At 50.8% G+C, this 19008-nt stretch overlaps 1 protein-coding gene across 1 annotated transcript in view; it reads right to left on the bottom strand.

The window, feature by feature from the left end:
* The window catches only part of TRAPPC12 (trafficking protein particle complex 12), a 61420-nt gene that overhangs the window by 16609 nt on the left and 25803 nt on the right, over positions 1-19008 (bottom strand). The window contains exon 5 of the mRNA XM_032866764.1: positions 6306-6418. Within this exon, the coding sequence (XP_032722655.1) occupies positions 6306-6418 (113 nt within the window). The remainder of the gene's footprint in view (positions 1-6305; positions 6419-19008) is intronic.

Raw genomic sequence — 19008 nt, 5'->3', positions numbered from 1 at the left:
GGACGGGCCCGCAGGAAGGAGGCACCGGCTGCTCCGACCGCGGTCCCCACTTTCCACGCCCTGGGAGCACGGCAGACTCGTTTAAATCGACGTACACGTCAGCCTTCACTGGTGCAGTTGCGCTTAGCCAAACACTTCTGGCCTTACGGCGGAGACCCCGAGTAACATGCGGCTGAAGCCGGGCTGCAGCAGGACCCACGGCCACGACCACGTCTTGGGCTCCCCGGTAGGATGGGCGGAGCCCACGGCCGGCCCCCAGGGAGTCTTCCACACTGGGGAAAGCCTGGCCTCCTCTGCGCCATGGCTGGCGGCCACCGGGAGCCACACGCTGCCCTGCTTACCGGGAGCCAGACCCCCCCCCTGGGCCGCCTCCTGCCACCAGCCGCGCCACTGGCTTGCCTTCGCCTCCCGTTGCCCCGCAGGCCCGTGTCGTTTCTGGCGACAAAGAACAACTAACTGTAAAACGAATAGATGCTAACACAACGTGACACTGGGAAAAGAAAACACAACGGCCCGCGTTCCTAGCACCCACACAGCTAACAAGCAGCCGCGCTTCCCTGCAGTGGTCCGGACTCAGCTCCGAGACCGGCCCACCGCCCTGTGGCCCACTGCCCTGCGGCTGGCTTCCACAGCTGGTCTCGGGTCACGAAACACTTCCCACGTCACAGCTGTAACGGCCAAGATAACCATCTGGAAACCACATCAAGCCTTGATACCCCAGGCCTGGCCGGTCCTGGGACACCCCACGTCCGCTGTCTCCGGGACGCCTCAGGTCCCGTGTCTCTGGGACACCCCACGTCCGGTGCCTTCCTTCTGTGGTTAAGGTGGCACAGAGTGGAATCAAGGGGAGACCCCCATCTGCGCTGTCTCCCAAGAAGGTGGGTGATGGAGCCCCGACCCGCAGAGAGAACGCCGGCCCCCTGGGCTGCGGCCACGGGTGGTGGCGGTTCCTCCTCAACCGCCCCAGCTGCTCCCTGCGGCTACTGCGGCAGGAGGTGGTCTTTTCCCATTCGGGAGCTCCATGCTGCGGCCGAACCTGTGCCCGGGGCAACGACCGGACGGCACGGCTCAGAGCGACTGCCGGCACAGACAGCAGCGAGCTTGAGCAGCCTGCGGCGCCCCAGCTGCCTCCTTCCGAGGGGTGGCAGCCCTGCACCCCTGCGTGTCCACGTTCACCCCGCCCCAAGCATCTCCCTTGAAAGCCCCGGCCTGCAACAACGACCCTGAAGACCAGCAACAGACACCACTCGAACACCGGAAACACAAGACAGAGAGCTCTTCGGGGAATGTGAACCGAGTAACTCCGCTTTCTTCCCAGAAACGAGGACTCGGGTTTGCAGACCGTCCTTGAGGAAAGCATCTCAGACCGGCGTCAAGGCTCCTGATCGGTCCGAGGCCGCCACACGCAGTCCCGGCACTGACCTCCCGCCTGTCCCCACCTGTGCTGAAGACCTGAGCGGGTGGCCCGGCTCCACGCCCACAGCTGGACACTGCCGGGCCATGCCGTGTGCGCCAGGGCTGTGCTGAGCCCGTGCCCCAGACCTTACCACCACCGGCCTGGGGCAGGCAGGAGGCTGGGACAGGGGAGCAGGCGGGGAAAGGAAAACCGAGGGAGGGGCGGGTGGAGAATGTCACCCCAGGAGACGCTACATCGTGGTTTTGCCTCCTCACCGGCAAAGAGCCCTCCGTTCCCTAGACCCACGGGGACCAACCTCGGGCAGAGCGCTGGCAGCAGGAGCGGCCACACGAGGGCGAGTTCGGGACGGCCCCACCCCCAAGGCGGCAGGAACACCGTGCACTTGCGGGGAGCAGGGGGCTGCAGGGCAGGTTTCTGGAACCAGGCGACTGGTTTCGGTCCAGGCTCCTCTGCCAGTTCACCGTCCCAGCCTGGTGACTCAGTCCCGTGAGGCTCCGCCTCCACAGCGGCACAACGGGGACGCCATGACCTCAAGAGCCTACGGGAGCAGTAATGGAGGTGACGGGGGTGTGACATGCGGCACAGCATCTGCTCGGTGTGAGCGCAGCTCGCCTGCTGATGGCGACCCCATGACCAGCGTGGTCACCATGGGTGTTTGACCTCTGGCACAGCCGGGGACGGGGGAGGCTCAAAGACCCGGGAGAGAGCACAGAGCACGCAGGGAGCCGTGCTGGCCAGCAGCCCCCGGTTCAAATCTTTCCTTGGGTTTCCACTGGCCGCGACGGCCTCGGAAAACCAGCCTGCTAGCGCTGGATGGGACCTCCGAGTCCGGGGGCCTGATCTCTGACCTCTCGTCTGCGAGGGGAAGGCCAAGGACCGCGGGCCGTGCCCAGAGAAGACCTGCACACAAGTGATCCAGCCACAGAACGGCCTGAACCCGCCACGTCCGCGCTGTCCTGCGAGTGCTGTGCTGGCTTTTCCTATTTTCAGATTTTGTCCGTCTTGAGTAAATGAACTCTGGCATGAACACGACCTCCTGCCACGTAATTCTGCGTGACCAGGACGTACTGACCAGAGGCCTGACCAGGACACGGTGGGGTGAGACAAGCACTTGCCCGGGACGCTTGCAGAGGACACAGGTGTACGGTCTCCACCCCCCGCCCCCTGCCGTGCACAGCAGGTGCCCCGACAGACCTGCCGGGTGAACCGGCCCAGTCAGAACCGTCCCCACGCACAGCTGGGTCAGACGCAAACCTCTCTTAAATCGCACACGTGAGCGACACCATACGCCACGCAGCGGTGTTGTGAGCAGCTGACGAATCAGTGAACTCTCCCGCCTCAGCAAAGGGTAAGACGACACACGCTACATAAACCAACTTAAAGGAGAAAGACAAACCTCTTTGGGCTCCAGCGTGCCTGGGGGCCTCTCCAGTTGGAACCAGCCTCACTCTGCACGGGGCCAGCGAGGGAAGGGAAGGGACGGACGGGACACCTGCAGGGGAGCCACGTGGCCGCCCAGCAGGAGGGGAAGCTCACAGACGGTGCTTATCTGGCGATGGAGACACTCAAAATCCCGCATCTCCTCCTAATCTCACTAGAGGGAATGATCTGATCTTCTGTCGATGCCGCTTGGTGCCTTCTACATAATTGTTACTTTCCAACCAACAATTCAGAAAGCACTTCTCAACCTTACCAGCCTTTGGAGCCAGTATTATGAATGACAACTGTCATTATACAGTATAATTTGTTTGATTCCAGACGTTTTAAACCATTATCTTGTTAAAGACTGTGCCAGTGCCCCTGTGAGACACAAGGCGGGGGCCTGCAGCATCTGCAGGACGCGTGGACGGTCCGCCACACCCAAGGGCGCGTGATGTTTCCACAGGAGAGTATGTCCCAGCTTCTGATCTACCAGTAATACTAAAGAAGAATTACATGCCAGCAGACTGGACACGCTAGATGAAATGGATAAACTCCTAGAAACACACACACCTCCAAGACAGCACAGGCAAGGACCAGCAGATCCCAACAGACCAATTACTAGTAATGAAACCCAATCAGTCGTCAAGAAACTCCCAACACACCGAAGTCTAGGATCAGACGGCTTCACAGGGGGATCCCACCAAACATTTTAAAAAGAGCACATGTCTTTCTCCAACGGTTCCATAAAACTGAAGAGGAAGGAACACTTCTAAGCTCCTTCTACGAGGCCAGAATTACCCTGACACCCAAATCAGACAAAGACACTAGGGAAGGAGAAAACAAAAAAGAAAATCTCAGGCCAACATCCCTGATGAACACAGATGCCAAAGTCCCCAACGAAGTATGAGCAAACGGAATTCAACTATACAGTGAGAGGGTCACACACTGTGAGCAAGTGGGACGCAGTCCGGGGGTGCAAGGACGGTTCAACACCCCGAGTCAGTCAACGTGACACACGTGAACGAAGGAGGACGAAAAAACCCATGATAACCCCACAGATAAAGAAGAAGCATCTGACACAACGTCTGTTTACGATAAAAACTCTCAACGACGTGGATACAGAAGGAGTGACCTCAAGGAGGACGGCCACGTGCGACAAGCTAACGTGCTCAGCGGTCAAGCACTGAGAGCAGGAAGTCAAGGGTGCCCACTCTAGCCACTTTTACTCACCCTATTATTGAAAGTCCCTGCTGCAGCAATCAGACAAGAAGTAACAGGCCTCTACATCGGAAAGAAGTAAAACTGTCACTATTCACGGATGACATGATACCGCACACAGACAACCCTAAAGCATCACCCAGAAACTATTAGACCCAATAAATGAAGTCATTAAACTTACAGGATACAAAATCAGTATGTGGAAATCTGCGGCATTTGTATGCAAGAATAAAAAATTATCAGAAAGAGAAATTTAAAAAAAAATCCCATTTACAACTACATAAAAGAGAATAAAATACCCACGAATAAATTTAGCTAAGAAGGTGAAAGTCCTGTACTCAGAAAACTGGAAGACAGCGATGAGAGAAACTGAAGATGATGCAAATAAACGGAGAGACGTTCTGTGCTGAGGCCCAGAAGAGTGTTGAAATTCCCAACGGATCCAACGCAATTCCTACCCAAACACCGATGGCATTTCTCACAGAGCTAGAATAAGCGACTTACAATTCGTACGGAAACATAAAAGACCCCCAGCCAAAGCAGTCTTGAGAAAGAGAACAAAGCTGGAGGAATCACAGTCCCTGGTTTCTTACACTAGAAGCTTAATAACCCCAACGGTCTGGTACTGGCACAAGAACAGACACACAGAGCAATGCGGTCAGACAGAGCTGAGAACGCAAGCCATCCTTTTATGGTTACTTTATCTACGACAAAGGACACAAGCACATGCAATGGGGAAGAGACAGTCTTTTCGATCAAGGTCAGGAAAACCGGACAGCCACATGCGGAAGAATGAAACCAGACTACTTTCTTATACCAGACAGAGAAATGAATTCAAAATGGATGAACTTACACGTAAAACCTGAAACCATAAAACTTCTAGAATAAAACATAGGCAGGAAGCTCTCTGACGCTGGCACTAGTGATATTTTTTTGGATCTGTCTTCCTCAGGCAAGAACAACAAAAAAACCCCAAAAATAAACAAATGGGACTATATCAAACTAAAATGCTTTTGCACAGCGAAGGAAATCAGCAACAACATGAACAGGCAGCCTACTGAACAGGAGAAGATATTTGCAAATGACATCTCTGATATCCAAAATATATAAAGAGCTCAGAAAAGTCAATGTAAAAAAACTCAACCAGGTAGAGGGCCTGAACAGACCAGTTTTCTAAAGACGTCGGGCCGGCCAATGGGCACATGGAAAGAGGTGCCACATCCCTCACCGTCATGGAAATGCACAGCAACACCACAACGCGGTGTTGCCTCACACCTCTGAGAGCGCCGGTACCAAAGACAAGAAGAAACAAGTGTCGGAGGCTGTGAAGAAAGCGGCACCTGTGCACCGCCAGAGGGATCGCGAGCTGGTGCGGCCACTCTGGAAAACAACATGGAGGTTCTTCGAAAAATTAAAACCAGAGTTAGCGTACGATCCAGCAAGCTTGCTTCTGGGCACTTATCTGAGGAAAATGAAACCGTGAATTCAAAAAGACGTGTGCCCCTCTATGTGCATTACACGGCTGTGTGTAATAACAGTCCACACGCGGCAGCCGCCTGAACGTCGGTCAGCGGACGAGTGGGTAAAAACGGTGCGGTGCGGACACGGGAGTACTACTCAGCCGTCAAGAGAGGGAAAGCTTGCCATCTGCGACACGGGTGGCTCTACACACGGTCATCTGAGTGAAATAAGTCAAAGAAACACTATGCCTTCACCTACATGTGAAATCTAAAAAACAAAACGAACAAAACAGAAGCAGACTCAGACGCAGAGAACAAACTGACAGTTGCCAGAGGGAGGGGAAGACTGGACAGGTGACGCGGACAAAGAGGGGCAAACCCTCTGGTGGACATAACTAAGACACAGGAAGCTAATGGACAGCACGGGGACAACAGCCAGCATCACCGTCACAACCTTCCATGGCGAGGCCTCCCTCACGTCCACAGCCACTGAGTCACTGCGCGGTAGCTCCGAGACAGACGCGACATTGTGTGTTCGTCGTCCCTCCACAACAGCAACAACAACTAAGGAACAGGATCTCGGGCCCCAAGTGTTGCCAAAAAACATTCACTGCCCCCTAAAGCAATTTCAGCGAGAACAAAGAGTACGGGTCAGGATGCACTGGGTCCCCCTCTCTGGGGCAGCGGTGATGGCAGTCACCGGGGCAGGCTGGGCACCAAGTGACGCGGTGCGCACTCTCCGTGGGGAGGGGCGGGGACAGAGCAGGTGAGCACGGAGCCACCACTACCTTGCTGCAGACGGCCTTCACTCTGTGGAGTCTGTCCAGGGCCTCCTGCGGATTCCCCAGGTACTGCTGAAGCTCCGCGTGCAGGATCCGCATGGAGAAGGGGACCATGGAGCCTGGAATCAAAGTCAGAGTTGAGTCAGTCCGCTGTCCTTCCGCTGCCATACCTCACACACTTCAAGGAGGGAACAGCCAGTGTCCCCGCGGACGGGCCGACACAATCCCCGCATTTCTCGGCAAAATATCCAACGATGCCCGTGACAAAATACCTGCTGGATTTCTCGGTGAGGCCGTGTAGACGCATGTTCTAGACAACTACCGGAGGAGAAAGGCGGAGGTCCCTACCGTTGCCATAGCTGTGCTTTAACTAGGGACTGCCTCCTCCTCCAGCAAAGGAAACCACAAAACACTCAAGGATTTTTGAAATGTGTTTTTGGTATGACAAGCTCAAGCGGGAGGCTGCTGACTTGGGCTGGAGTCCCTAGAAGGAGACCCCGAAAGGACGCTCCACGAGCACGTAAGGATGAGGGAAGGAAAGGGAGCGAAGGTGAGTCTCGGGCCCAGGTCGAGGCTGGAGCTTAGCCTGATTCGGTGACGTGTGTGTGCATGTGCGTGTGTGTGTGTGTGGCTCTGGGCAAAGGCTCTGTCACAGGTGCCCCGACAGCAGGCAAAGGAGCTGCACTTGAAAACTCCGCCCCCAGGCCTGGCCCCCAGGGACCGTCGGCGAGCGAGCTGTGGGGGGACAAGGCAGCTCTCCGAAGGGCTGCCCCCAAAGTGAACTGAGACGGTGTCTGGTTGTGGCTGCGTCTCCCGGGACGAGGGGATGTCTTTATTGATGTCATGTCTCTTCTCCCAGGATTGGAATCTGACATACGGTATATACGCGAAGTACATAAAAACCATCAAAATAACCAAACAGCCTGAGCTGGTCACACAGCAGATAATGGATGTGAAGAGGACAACATGGGGCGACCCTGCAGAGTCAGAAGAGGCTCTTCCACGCAGATTGGAGGGAAATGTCTGGATGCAAAGTACGGTTTGGAGATGGTCAGCAAACAAGACGTGTGCAAGCGACAGCCTCTCTGGCCTCTGCCCACCCGCTGGACCACTAATTGCCAGGGAGAGTCCGCCGCGAGCCATACCAAGACGGCTTCCCAACCGAGCTGTTCCTTCCCCTGACATGCTGGGATGCTCCGTGGTGTTTAACAAAGGCAGAAGGAAGACCTACAGGGAAGTCACAAATAAGGAACTCCACAAAATGTAGGTTCTGTGGTGATTTTAAGTCCAGAGAAAAGAAAGATGACAGTTACTGAATTTTAATTTTTTTTTAACCCCCCCCCCCACCACGACGTGGTTTTTTAGAACACTAGAGCACTACATAATTCCTATGTCTAAAGAGGATGAATGACTGAATTTCCATTCTGGAATGAGCTGTCTGCTTCCTGGAAAGAAGCGTCTTGACCGTGAGCATCACTCACTACAGGACTGTGCTACCCTGGCAGGACACGCGTTCGTGGTGTCATTTCCAACCCTCGTATCAAGTCAAGAGCAGGTGATAATCCCGCGTGGGTCAGAATTCACCTGCAGACAGAGAATACCTCTAGAACTCTGTAAGTTCTGTAGGATAAGCACAGACACAACCTTCGACTGCACGTTCCCAAACCGGTTTGTAAATGAGCTGAATACAAGACGAGGTGGCAGAAGCACGAGCTGTGCACACTGCGAGTGCCCACGCACCCAAGGACGTGTCTACGGTTAAAAGGACATGCAAAATCATTTGGAGCTAAATGAGAGTCAAAGTACAACTTATCAAAATTTGTGAGATGTTGCAAAAGCAGTGCTAGGAGGGCATTTTACAGCATTAGATGAGTATATTTGAAAAGAAAGAAAATCTCAAAATCAGCATGTTCCACCTTAGAATACTAGAGAGAGGCAGGCAATATAGAAGAAAAAGAAAATAAAAATTAAAGCAGAAATCAATGACATTGAAAACAGGAAATCAACAGAGAAAACCAATAAAACTCAAAGTTGGTTTTTATTAATTAATTAATAAATTAATTTATTAATAAATTAATAAAATTGATAAAGCTCTAGCCAGGCTAACAAAGAAATGAAAGAGAGGACATGAATTACTAATATCAGAAATATAAGAGAGGTCATCACTACTGATTACATGGACCTTAAAAAGATAATAAAGGAATACTATGAGGAACTCCATGACCACAAATTTTGTAACCTAGATGAAATGGACTAATTCCCTCAAAGATACAATTTAATAAAAAATCACACAAAAAGGAAGAGATAATCTGAATAGGCCAATTATCTACTTAAAAATTAAACCAAGAAATAATAACCTTTCAAAATAGAAAGCACCAGGCCCAGATGGTTTCACTGGTGAACTTCACCAACCATTTAGGGAAGAAATGATACCAATTCTCTCCACTCTGTTCCAGGAAATAGATGCAGAGTGGACACTGCCTCATCTATTCTATAAGGCTAGCCGAACGTTAATACCCAAACTAGACAATGACATCACAGGAAAAGAAAACTATAGACCAGTACGGCTCAGGAATGCAGATACAGATATCGTCAACCATCAGCAGATCAAATCCAATTAAACGGAATCCAACAAAAAATTAGCAAATCAAACCCAAAAGTGCATAAAAAGAATTATATACCATGACCAAGTGGGACTTATTCCAGCTACAAAAGCCCGGTCCAACACTCAAAAATCAATGTAACCCAACACATCAAAGAGGCTAAACAAGAAAAGGCACATGGTGTACCAACAGATGCGAAAACCACATCTGACCAAATATGTCGCGATAAAAACTCTCAGCAAAGGAACAGAGAACTTCCTCCGCTTGATAAGGGACATCTACAGAAACCTATAGCTAACAACAGCCTTAGTGATGAGAAACTAAATGTTTTCCCCCCTAAGATCCTGAACACGGAAAGGATGTCCTCTTTTTACCACTCCTATTGCAAATAATACTAGAAGTCCCAATTAATGCAATAAGACAAAAGAAAAAAGGTGGGGGGGAAGGTGTATAGGTTAGAAAGAAGAAATAAAACTGTTTTTGCAGATTATAAAATCATCTACACGGAAAATCCCAAAGAACTGACAAAAAACAAAAACAATCTTCCTCAAGAAATAAGCAAGTAAAGGAACAGATACAAGGTTAATCTGTAAGTCAACTGGTTTGACTTACACCAGCAATGAATAACTGATTTGAAATTAAAAACACAAGAACATTGGGGCGCCTGGGTGGCTCAGCCACTGAAGGTCATGATCTCGGGGTCCTGGGATCCAGCCACGTGTCAGGCTCCCTACCCAGCGGGGGGCCTGCTTTTCCCTCTTCCTCTGCTTCTCCTCCCTGCTGGTGCGTTCTCTCTCAAATAAATAAATAAAATCTTAAAAAAAAAAAAAAAAGAGAGAAAAAAATACTTCTTCAAAAAAAAAAAAAAAACCACAAAACAAAACCCCCAAAACAGTACTGTTTATGTTAACTCCAACATAAATAAAATAGTAAGATCTAAATCTGGCAATACATGCACAAAGTCTTTATGAGGCAAATCATAAGGCTCTGGAGAGAGAAAGCGGAGAAGACGTGAATAATGGGAAAGGTGCTCCCAGAACAGACTGGAAGATTCCACAGTGCCGAGGTGTCCATCTCACAGCTTCATCTGCAGAACCAAAGCAATCGCGGCCAAAGCCCCCTGTGATTCTGTGGACGTGGACGTCCTGATTCGCAGCTGTACGTGGGGAGGGAGAAGATCATACATTTTCACCATGACTCTGAAGAGATGAGCAAAGCCGGAGAACAGACACCGCCCAGCTTTACAACTTACTGTGACAGTAGTGGAACAAAGACTGGGACACTAGCAGAAGAACAGAACATGTCCAAGGAACAGAACGTAAAGCCCAGAAACAGGCTTCATAAATGCAGTCAACTGATCGCTGACACAGGGTAAAGCTAAGTCAATGGAGAAAGGGCAGTCCCTTCAGCAAACAATTCTGGGACGACTAGACACTTATGTGGGGGGAAATCATCTCAACGCAGACCCTCCATCCTTCACAAAGCTCAAGTCAATATGGGTAACAGACCTAAATGTAAAATGCAAAACCGTGAAATGTCTAGAACAGAACACAAGAGAAAATCTAAGCGACCTGGGTCTGGTGATAAATTTTTAGATACAAAACCAAAAACAAGATCCATAAAAGAAAAAAAAAAAACCCCACTAGACTCCTTATTAAAAACTGCCCCATGAAAGACGATGTCAAGAGATTAAGAAGACAAGCCAAAGACTGGAGAAAATATCAGCAAAACACACATCTGGTAAGGGCCTTGTATCCAAATATACAAAAAACTCTTAAAAATCAACAGTAAGAAAACAACTCAGTAAATGGACAACAGATCTGAACAGATACCTTGACAAAGGTATACAGATGAAAAAAAAGCAAGAAAAATGTGCCCCATCATAGACCTGTCATTAGGGAGCTATAAACTGCAAATTAAAACAATGTAACAGTATCACTAGACATCCATGAGAATGGTTAAAATCCAGAAAGCTGATAACACCAAATGCTGGTGAAGATGTGGAGCAACAGGAACTCTCATTCATTGCTGGTGAAAATGCAAATGGTACAACTGCTCTGGAAGACGGGCCTGCGGTTACAACACCAAACACAGGCATACCGTATAGTCCCGTGTATTTACCCACATAACTTCAGAATGTGTGCCCACACAAAACCGGGCACAAGAAAGTGACTATTCGTCATTGCCCCCAAACCAGAAGCAACCAAGATGTCTTCTGACAGGTGAGTGAATAAACTGGTACATCCAGACAATACTTTTCAGGACTAAAATGAAATTTGCTACCAAACCACAAAAAAGCCCGGAGGCATCCTAAATGCCCCTGGCTATGTAGAAGACGCCAGCCTGAAAAGGCTGCGTATTACAGGATTCCAGCAAGAGGACAATCTGCAAGGGGCAACTCTACGAAGCCAGTCAAAAGATCGGTGGTTTCCTGGGGCTAGGCGGGAGGGAAGACAGAGGATGTTAAAAGGGCAGTGAAACTATTCTGTGGGATACCATAATGACAGATACGAGTCTTCATCCATTTGTCCAGACTCAAAGAATGTACACCACCAGGAGTGAGTTCTAACACGAATTTAGTAACAATGTACCAATCTATTGTAACAAATGTCCTACACAAATGCAAGATGTTAACAATAATACAAGATATCAATGAAAACTGCACAGAAGAGAGGGTATATGGAACTTCCTGTACTATCTGTTCAATGTTTCTGTAAATCTGAAGCAACCTTAAACATAAATATTAATTATAAAAAGAGAAACTCAACTGCACTATTTAGTGTACAAAAAGACAGTATCCCCAAATTATTGAAAAGGAAAATGTAGTTTTCAGTAAGCACCACTGGGGTATGTAGAAGGCCACATGAAAAAAGATAAAATTGGATCCATTCCTTAAGAAGAAAAAAAAAAGACTGTGTTTTGGGGATCTCAAATTGGAATTAAAATATATTTTTTCTTAGAAATGCTAAATATGGGGGCACCTGGGTTCCTCAGTGGGTTGGGCCTCTGCCTTCGACCTGGGTCATGATCTCAGGGTCCTAGGATTGAGCCCCGCATCGGGCTCTCTGCTCGGTGGAGAGCCTGCTTCTCCTCCCCTCTCTCTGCCTGCCTCACTGCCTACTTGTGATCTCTATCAAATACAAAAATAAATAAAATCTTGAAAAGCAATAATAAATATGGTAGCCAGTTATAATTGAAGGAGTGATATTAGTCCTCTATTCAAGATACATTTAATGGTTAAAGAGACCTTTGTGAGCTGACCTAAGTGCCTAACTAGGTATAGATTGAATTCTATGGAAAATACTTTCTAAGTACTGACTACTTTGTACATGAACTTGTGGAGTGCCACTGGTGAAGCAAGCAGTCTGTTCATAGTTAAACCATAGAAAAGTGGTCTGTAGTTTGATGAATGTTATAAAAATGTTTCTGTATAAAAACATTTTCTGTATGGTATGAGAAGCTGCAAAGTTCACAGCTTCAAATGAAATATTTACTTTTAGCTGAAGGAGATGAAAAGTAAATTAAAATTAAAATTATTTTAATTAATTGCATAAAAATATGCAGGCAGGTAGAGGAAGATAATAACAGATTTCGGAAAGCAATCAGACAGCCGAGGTGAACTCAAAGCTAAGAGGAACCCCTTGGAATATGGGGAACTACACGGAACCCCACTTCTCAGCATGGTCCTTCCCCCAGCTGCTGACTGGGGCCCTGCGGGGACCTATCGTGTGAGACCCTGTCTCTGCCCAGGCCCCGGGGGCCCTGAGCGTGCAGGAACACTGAAAAAGCCCTGCTCCCTGGGCTCCCACAACCTCCCTGACGTGAGTTTAAAGCGTCCCAGCCCCAGGGCCACCCAGCCACCATCTGCACCTGCCTGGACGGCCTGCACACGCCCAGCCCCGACTGGCCGTCAGCATCACAATATCCATCACACACCGCATGGTGCAAGCCTCCCTTCTTAGCTACATGCTGCTTCCCCACTACTGGCTGCTCTTTCTACAACAAATACAAGGTGTTCAGAAGTGAACCGGGGCGAGGGGATGGGAGAGTGCAGAAGCCGTGAGTGCATGTGAGCCCCGCGGGGCACGTCCGCACTTCGGCCCCTGTGCGCAGAGCCGGCCCGGGCAGAGGTGACCCACACTCCTGCCCCTGACGTGGGGTTTCTCGACTCCCTTCGGTCCTGCATCTGTACAGTAGCTCTCACAGCGGCTTTCCCGGGGGCGGGTGGGGGGGAAACAAAATTCACCCACATCTTCCTTGAATGTGGGGACATAAATAAAATCACAAAACTAATGCTAGTGAAGCAAAAATTCTTTTATGTTAAGAAAAAACGTAGCATGTTATTTTAGAACTACTAACGCGTGCTCCCTTGCCCTGATGTAACGGTGAGAGGGAGCAACTACGCGGACTCCCGGATCCCCCGCTGCCACGAGGCCTCTGTCCCCGCCCTTCTCCCGTGCAGACAGGATGCGCCTGGGGTTCTGGGGCAGGTAGGGCACTGCTGTCCGCTCGGGCTGGCGGTACCGCTCCCTCGCATCAGCCTCCCTCTGGGCACAGTCTGCGGACCTCTCTGTCCCTGCTTGTGGGCACCTGCCAATCCCACGCCGCTCGCAGCATGGGCACCACACTGCCGGCAGAGAGCCCTGGGCGGGGTGGCCGCAGGTGACACTCAACGTGGCTCCCGCTGACATGAATCTGGGTGTTTGGACTTCTAAGGAAAAGCAGATCAAAGCACCTTTACCTGATTGCCTTAGTCTGGCCAGACCCCGCCTCTGGTGTCTGATGCTGGGGCTCCGTGAAACCCTCAAGGCTGAGTGCTGCGAGTGCTGAAATGTGCACGCCTTTCCCACTAGCTCCAGGCCTCTCTCCTGCAGGGACAGCATGCCTTGAAATGTAGGGCTAGTCAGTATCTGTAAGGACAAATCATCCCCAGTGCATCTGTTTTTCTAGAAGATTCCCAAGTATAGCCACGACCTAACTCCAGGCTGGTGGAAGCATTCTCATTAATCATTTAGGAAACATTAAGTGAAAATACTCCTATAAAATTCATTTCCGAGGGTCCTTTGCCATGCAGCGAGCCCACACTGCTAAGCACAGAGGCAGAGAGGAATCAGAAACGAAGCAGGCCTCGTGCAGGGCAGAGAACAGACTCAGACGAGCGGAGACACTTAGCTTCTCTGTGCAGGGGGTGCCCCTTCCTCCAGCAGCACAACTCTGCCGTGTGCTGGGCGGATGCGCGTCCTCTTGGGACAGGGCAGGGCTCCTGGGACGGGCCCCGTGCCGTGAGGCCCAGCCGTGCAGACGTCCAGCAGAGAGCACCTACAGGGCCCGCACTAACAGCACACATTTGGAGGACTCCGCCTGGGCGTTACGGCTCTGCACGTGTTTCCCCGGACATCTCCCTTGGCTCTGCTGGTCTTGCCTTGTTCTCGATTCTCCCACAGCCTGAGGAGGAGCCGCACCGCCGGCGTCTCTCCTTTCACTGCCCGGTTATTGGGACACGGGGCGCTGGACGGCTCTGGCTGACAAAGAACGTGGTGTCCCCGCCTTCGCTGTGAAACAGTCCTCAACAAAACGGCCGCACCCTCAATGCCGCACTGTGTTAAAAGATTATGTATTTACTTGAAAGAGAGCCAGCGCAGAGGCACATCAGCAGGGGGAGGGGCATAAGGAGACACACCCCACTCACCGAGCACGGAGCCGGACACGGGACTTGATCTCAGGACCCTGAGATCATGACCCCAGCCGAAGGCAGACGCTTCGCTGACTGAGCTACTCAGGTGCCCCTGGCTCTGCATTTTAAATTACAAAGCCCCACAAGCATACGGAGCACATCCTGAAGCTTCCCGGTGATTTATTAGGTAAATGGGAAATCCAGGGCCGTTCGGGTGCACGAGCCACTGACACGCCGCCTCCACGGGAGTCTGGGAGGGCTGTGTGTGACCCGGTCTGTCACCGCAGCCGTTCTTGTGTGAGACAGGTTCAGGGGTGTTCTTTTTTTAAAAATGTTCTTTTTTAAAGATTTTATTTATTTATTTGACACAGAGAGAGAGAGATCACAAGTGGGCAGAGAGAGAGGGAAAGCAGGCTCCCCGCTGAGCAGAGAGCCTGATGTGGGGCTCGATCCCAGGACCCTGAGATCATGACCTGAGCTGAAAGCAGAAGCTTTACCCAGTAAGCCACCCAGGCGCCCCGGGTCAGGGGTGTTCTAACGATAGCAATGGAACCCCAAATGGAACACTTCCATGTCTATAAGGATTTCTTCGAGGAAAAGACTGGAAATGCCAAACTTCATTAAAATGAAGAGCCTGTGAAAAGCAGTAAAATTAACAACCAGCTTGCTCAGAGGGAGGAAAATACATGTCAAATGATAAATGCCCAAGAGCTCTGGCATAAACTGGAAACGTGACCTGAGCAGAAGAGGTGAACTCCGAGAGGTGAACCAATTTTGTCCCAGAAAACAAAATAAGACGTTTGAAGCACGCTGAACAATCAGTTCTGAGCCATCACGTATGGTTACGCGGTGGAGAAGAGCTTTCGGATTTGGACTGGGAACCAGAAATGTGAACCGTGCGGGTCCGGAGAGAAGGCAGAGAAGGACGAGAGACCAGTGACGATCCGCCTTCACTTCCGGAGGAGTGCGGAGATGGAGGACGGGTAAGAGGGTTAGCGTCCAAGTCAAGTGTCTGCCTCATCAGTTTCAGTCTGACTTGGTAACCTGTCAGGACTCAGTCCCGAAATACGATTTCATAGGACACCATCGTATGCAGCTCTAAGAATTCCCACTCAGCACACAGACCTAGACTTCGTATGAGAGGAGCCGCTGCGTTTATTTATTTATTTTAAAGATTTCATTACTTATTTGACAGACAGAGATCACAAGCAGGCAGAGAGGCAGGCGGGAGTGGGGGGAAGCAGGCTCCTTGCCGAGCAGAGAGCCCGATGCGGGGCTCGATCCCAAGACCCTGGGATCATGACCCGAGTGAAGGCAGAGGCTTTACCCCATTGAGCCATCCAGGCACCCCGCCTCTGCGTTTCTTAAACACCACACTAAGCAGCATCAAAATAGACTTTATTTCCCACCTTTGGCTTCAAAGTTTTCCTCCAGACACAGAGAAAGTTGAGTGAACTCTTTAACGTCGAGAAGTACTTTGAAAACCCAAAGCACTGTGCAAGCTTTACCCGCCCACTCTCATCATGGCTCTTTCTTTTGAACAAGAGAGAGAGCTCCACACAGCGGATTAAAAAGGTGGTGCTGGGACGCTGGACAATCTCACTGTCCTACACAACGCGGATCTCAACGATGGAGACCCCACCGGTGTCGGGAATGCATACTTCATTGTTCGTGCAGATACACACACAACACGTGTGATACACAGCATGAGCCCCAATGTAAACCATCAACAGCTGTCAACCACGCACTGACCCTGGTTCACGCACTGTCACAGACACACCACACCAGAGCAAGACGTTAGCCAAGAGACACAATGATCTCGTTGCGTCATCCGCGGATACAACCTCCGCCTACAAGTCTCATGAAGATAAACCCTTCAGAGAGCAGAGCAATGTGCTCCAGGATTAACAATTACAGAATAAATGTAATTTAATCAAAAGCAAATTAAAGAGAGAAGGTGATTACAAGCATACAAAGAACGACTCTCCAAAGGGAAACAGTGTGTAGGGTTTGGACAGGCATGCTAAAACCCTATCACTCCCCAGCCATTCCTCAGTGGTCAACATAAAGACAAAAACCAAAAACATTCTTAATCTTGGCAAGAGGCTGGGGCCCACAACCCCCCTGCCATTTCCTCTTGCGACCCCCGCCCCAAAAGGTGGGGTGGCAGTGGGCTTCCAGAGGGGGCTGACTGCTCCTGGCGTGTGGAGGGAGCCGTGGGGTGTCTGTCTACGGGGTCAAGGATCAGGTGGCTGGACCCATGGGGGAATGCCCACGAAGCCGACTGCACATCCCGTCTGTTCCCATTACAGAAAGCTGAGGCGGCAGGGAGCTGGGGTCAGGGTATGTTTGGGGAACACGGGAGGAACGGTCTGTGACAGCGCCTGACACACAGCCCGGGGAGCTCTGCGTGGCCTCGGCCCTCTGAGGCTCCGGGCCCCGGGCACGTGAGCTGCTATCCACTCTCTCTTCCGCTAGCCCTCCTCGTAAAGCTACTTCCACGCCCACAGGGTGGTCACAGCAACCATGCACTGGAGCTCAGCGAGGAGAATGTTCCAGAAAGCTGTGTGGTGGGTGCTTCGCCTGTTCCAGCCTGCCTGGTCCGGTTCCAAGGACACTGGCAGGACCAGTCCGCAGTACTTCTGACACAGCAGCACATGGAAGCAAGGTGAGGACACTCCGAACCGTGACAGGCCGCGGACGTTTGTACGTCGTAACTACGGTATCTTCTAGCGCTGGAAACAGGGCTCCCAGAGCAGGAGAGGATGTTCTCAAGAGTCACAAAAGACAAAAGATTAAGTACTCGAAATACGTGAGGAACCGCGACAGGCCGGTAGCAGAAGACAACCGACGGGAACAGACTCGCCCTGGGAGTGAGCCCTGCGGAGGGAGCCCCAGCGGCCGCTTCCGCGTACAAAAGGCATTTCACTCGGGAGCATTAAGCTGAAGTGCGAGGTTAGACCGTCAGACCCCCCAGACGGAAGCCTGAGCAGTAATGACGGATTCACAGGTGGGGAAACAGACCTCTTAAGACTGCGGTGTTGGGAGTGTGAATTACTACAGCTGCTTCGGAAAGCAATTTGACTATTTCTTATGACACTGAAAATACAGGGCGCCTGGGCGGCCCAGGCGGTTAAGCGGCTGCCTCCGGCTCAGGTCATGGTCCCGGGGTCCTGGGATCGAGCCCCACGTCGGGCTCCCTGCTTGGCGGGGAGCCTGCTTCTCCCTCTCCTTCTGCCACTCCCCTATTTGTGCGCACGCTCTCTGTCAAAGCAATGAATGAAATATTTAAAAAAAAACTGAAAATACAAACGCCATGCAGCCAGGCAGTGGCACTTTTAACGTGTGCCTTAGAGATGCGCAAGAATGTGTGCACAGGGGTGTGACCAAGGACGGTTGTTCAGGACTGTCATGCATGTCACCGCCTGGAAGTGGAAACCTCCTACGTGTCCCTCTGTATGGATGTGTACGGAAACGAATAATGTTCTGTGGGAGAAAGCAAATGAAGAAAGGTGTGCTTGTAATGTGCATTTAAAACGTCTACCACACACTTTCACGTGTCTGTGTGTACACGTGTGCGTGCAGTGGGCATGAAAACAAGACTCACGAGCAGACGTGACGCACGCACGGGAGTGACTCCTCTGGGAGGCGAACAGGACTCAGGCGCGTGAAAGGCCACATCGGTAATGCATACCCGAGCTTATTACACAAATGGCTGAGGTAAATGTGGAAAAAGTGTTAATATTTATTATTTGAGTGTTTAATAAAATTCCTTTTTGTATTTAAAAGTTGTTCAATTAATTGAACAAAGAAACTTGCCAGAGAAATACTCAATTAAGTACTTAATTGAGTCTTTTTACTCAATTTACTAATTAAGTATTTAATTTCTCAATTAAGAAGTACTTAACTGCCAAAGAAATACTCAGTTTTGGCCGAATGAAGAGCAGAAAGGCCTCAAGCCGGCGGCCCCCCAGACTGGGTTTCCCAGGGACAGAAGTGGTAAGAATGGGGCGAACAGGAAGCGAGTGACACGGAAAGACCCAACATGGCCAACCGTGCAAACCAACCCGTGCGCCGGCGTCTCCAGGTCGGAGAGGGCCCTACTGGCCAGAGTTGGCGCTCACGGGTAGGGGACTTCTGTCTCAAAATCAGAGCGCTACGGAAACAAAAAACCTTACAATACACTTATCTTTCTTTCTCTCTGCCCCCGGACGCAGAGGCCACATGGTGTCACCGTGGAGCTCCATTTTCCTTCTTATTCGACATCTTCTACCCTCAACACCAGCACTGATCTTTGCAGTTTCCTGCACCTGGTGACAAGGACAGGGAGAGCTCGGTGGCCTAGTGTGCCCCTGAAGTGTCAACCCTGCTCAGGCCCCACTGCTCCGCTGCTCATCACGGCATCTGGGCTCAAGCAACGCTCTCCCCTGCT

The sequence above is a fragment of the Lontra canadensis genome, unplaced genomic scaffold (assembly GCF_010015895.1).
Source record: "Lontra canadensis isolate GAN:19392208 unplaced genomic scaffold, GSC_riverotter_1.0 scaffold32, whole genome shotgun sequence".
Classification (NCBI taxonomy): Eukaryota; Metazoa; Chordata; class Mammalia; order Carnivora; family Mustelidae; genus Lontra; species Lontra canadensis.
This window is presented reverse-complemented; position numbering and strand designations above follow the sequence as displayed.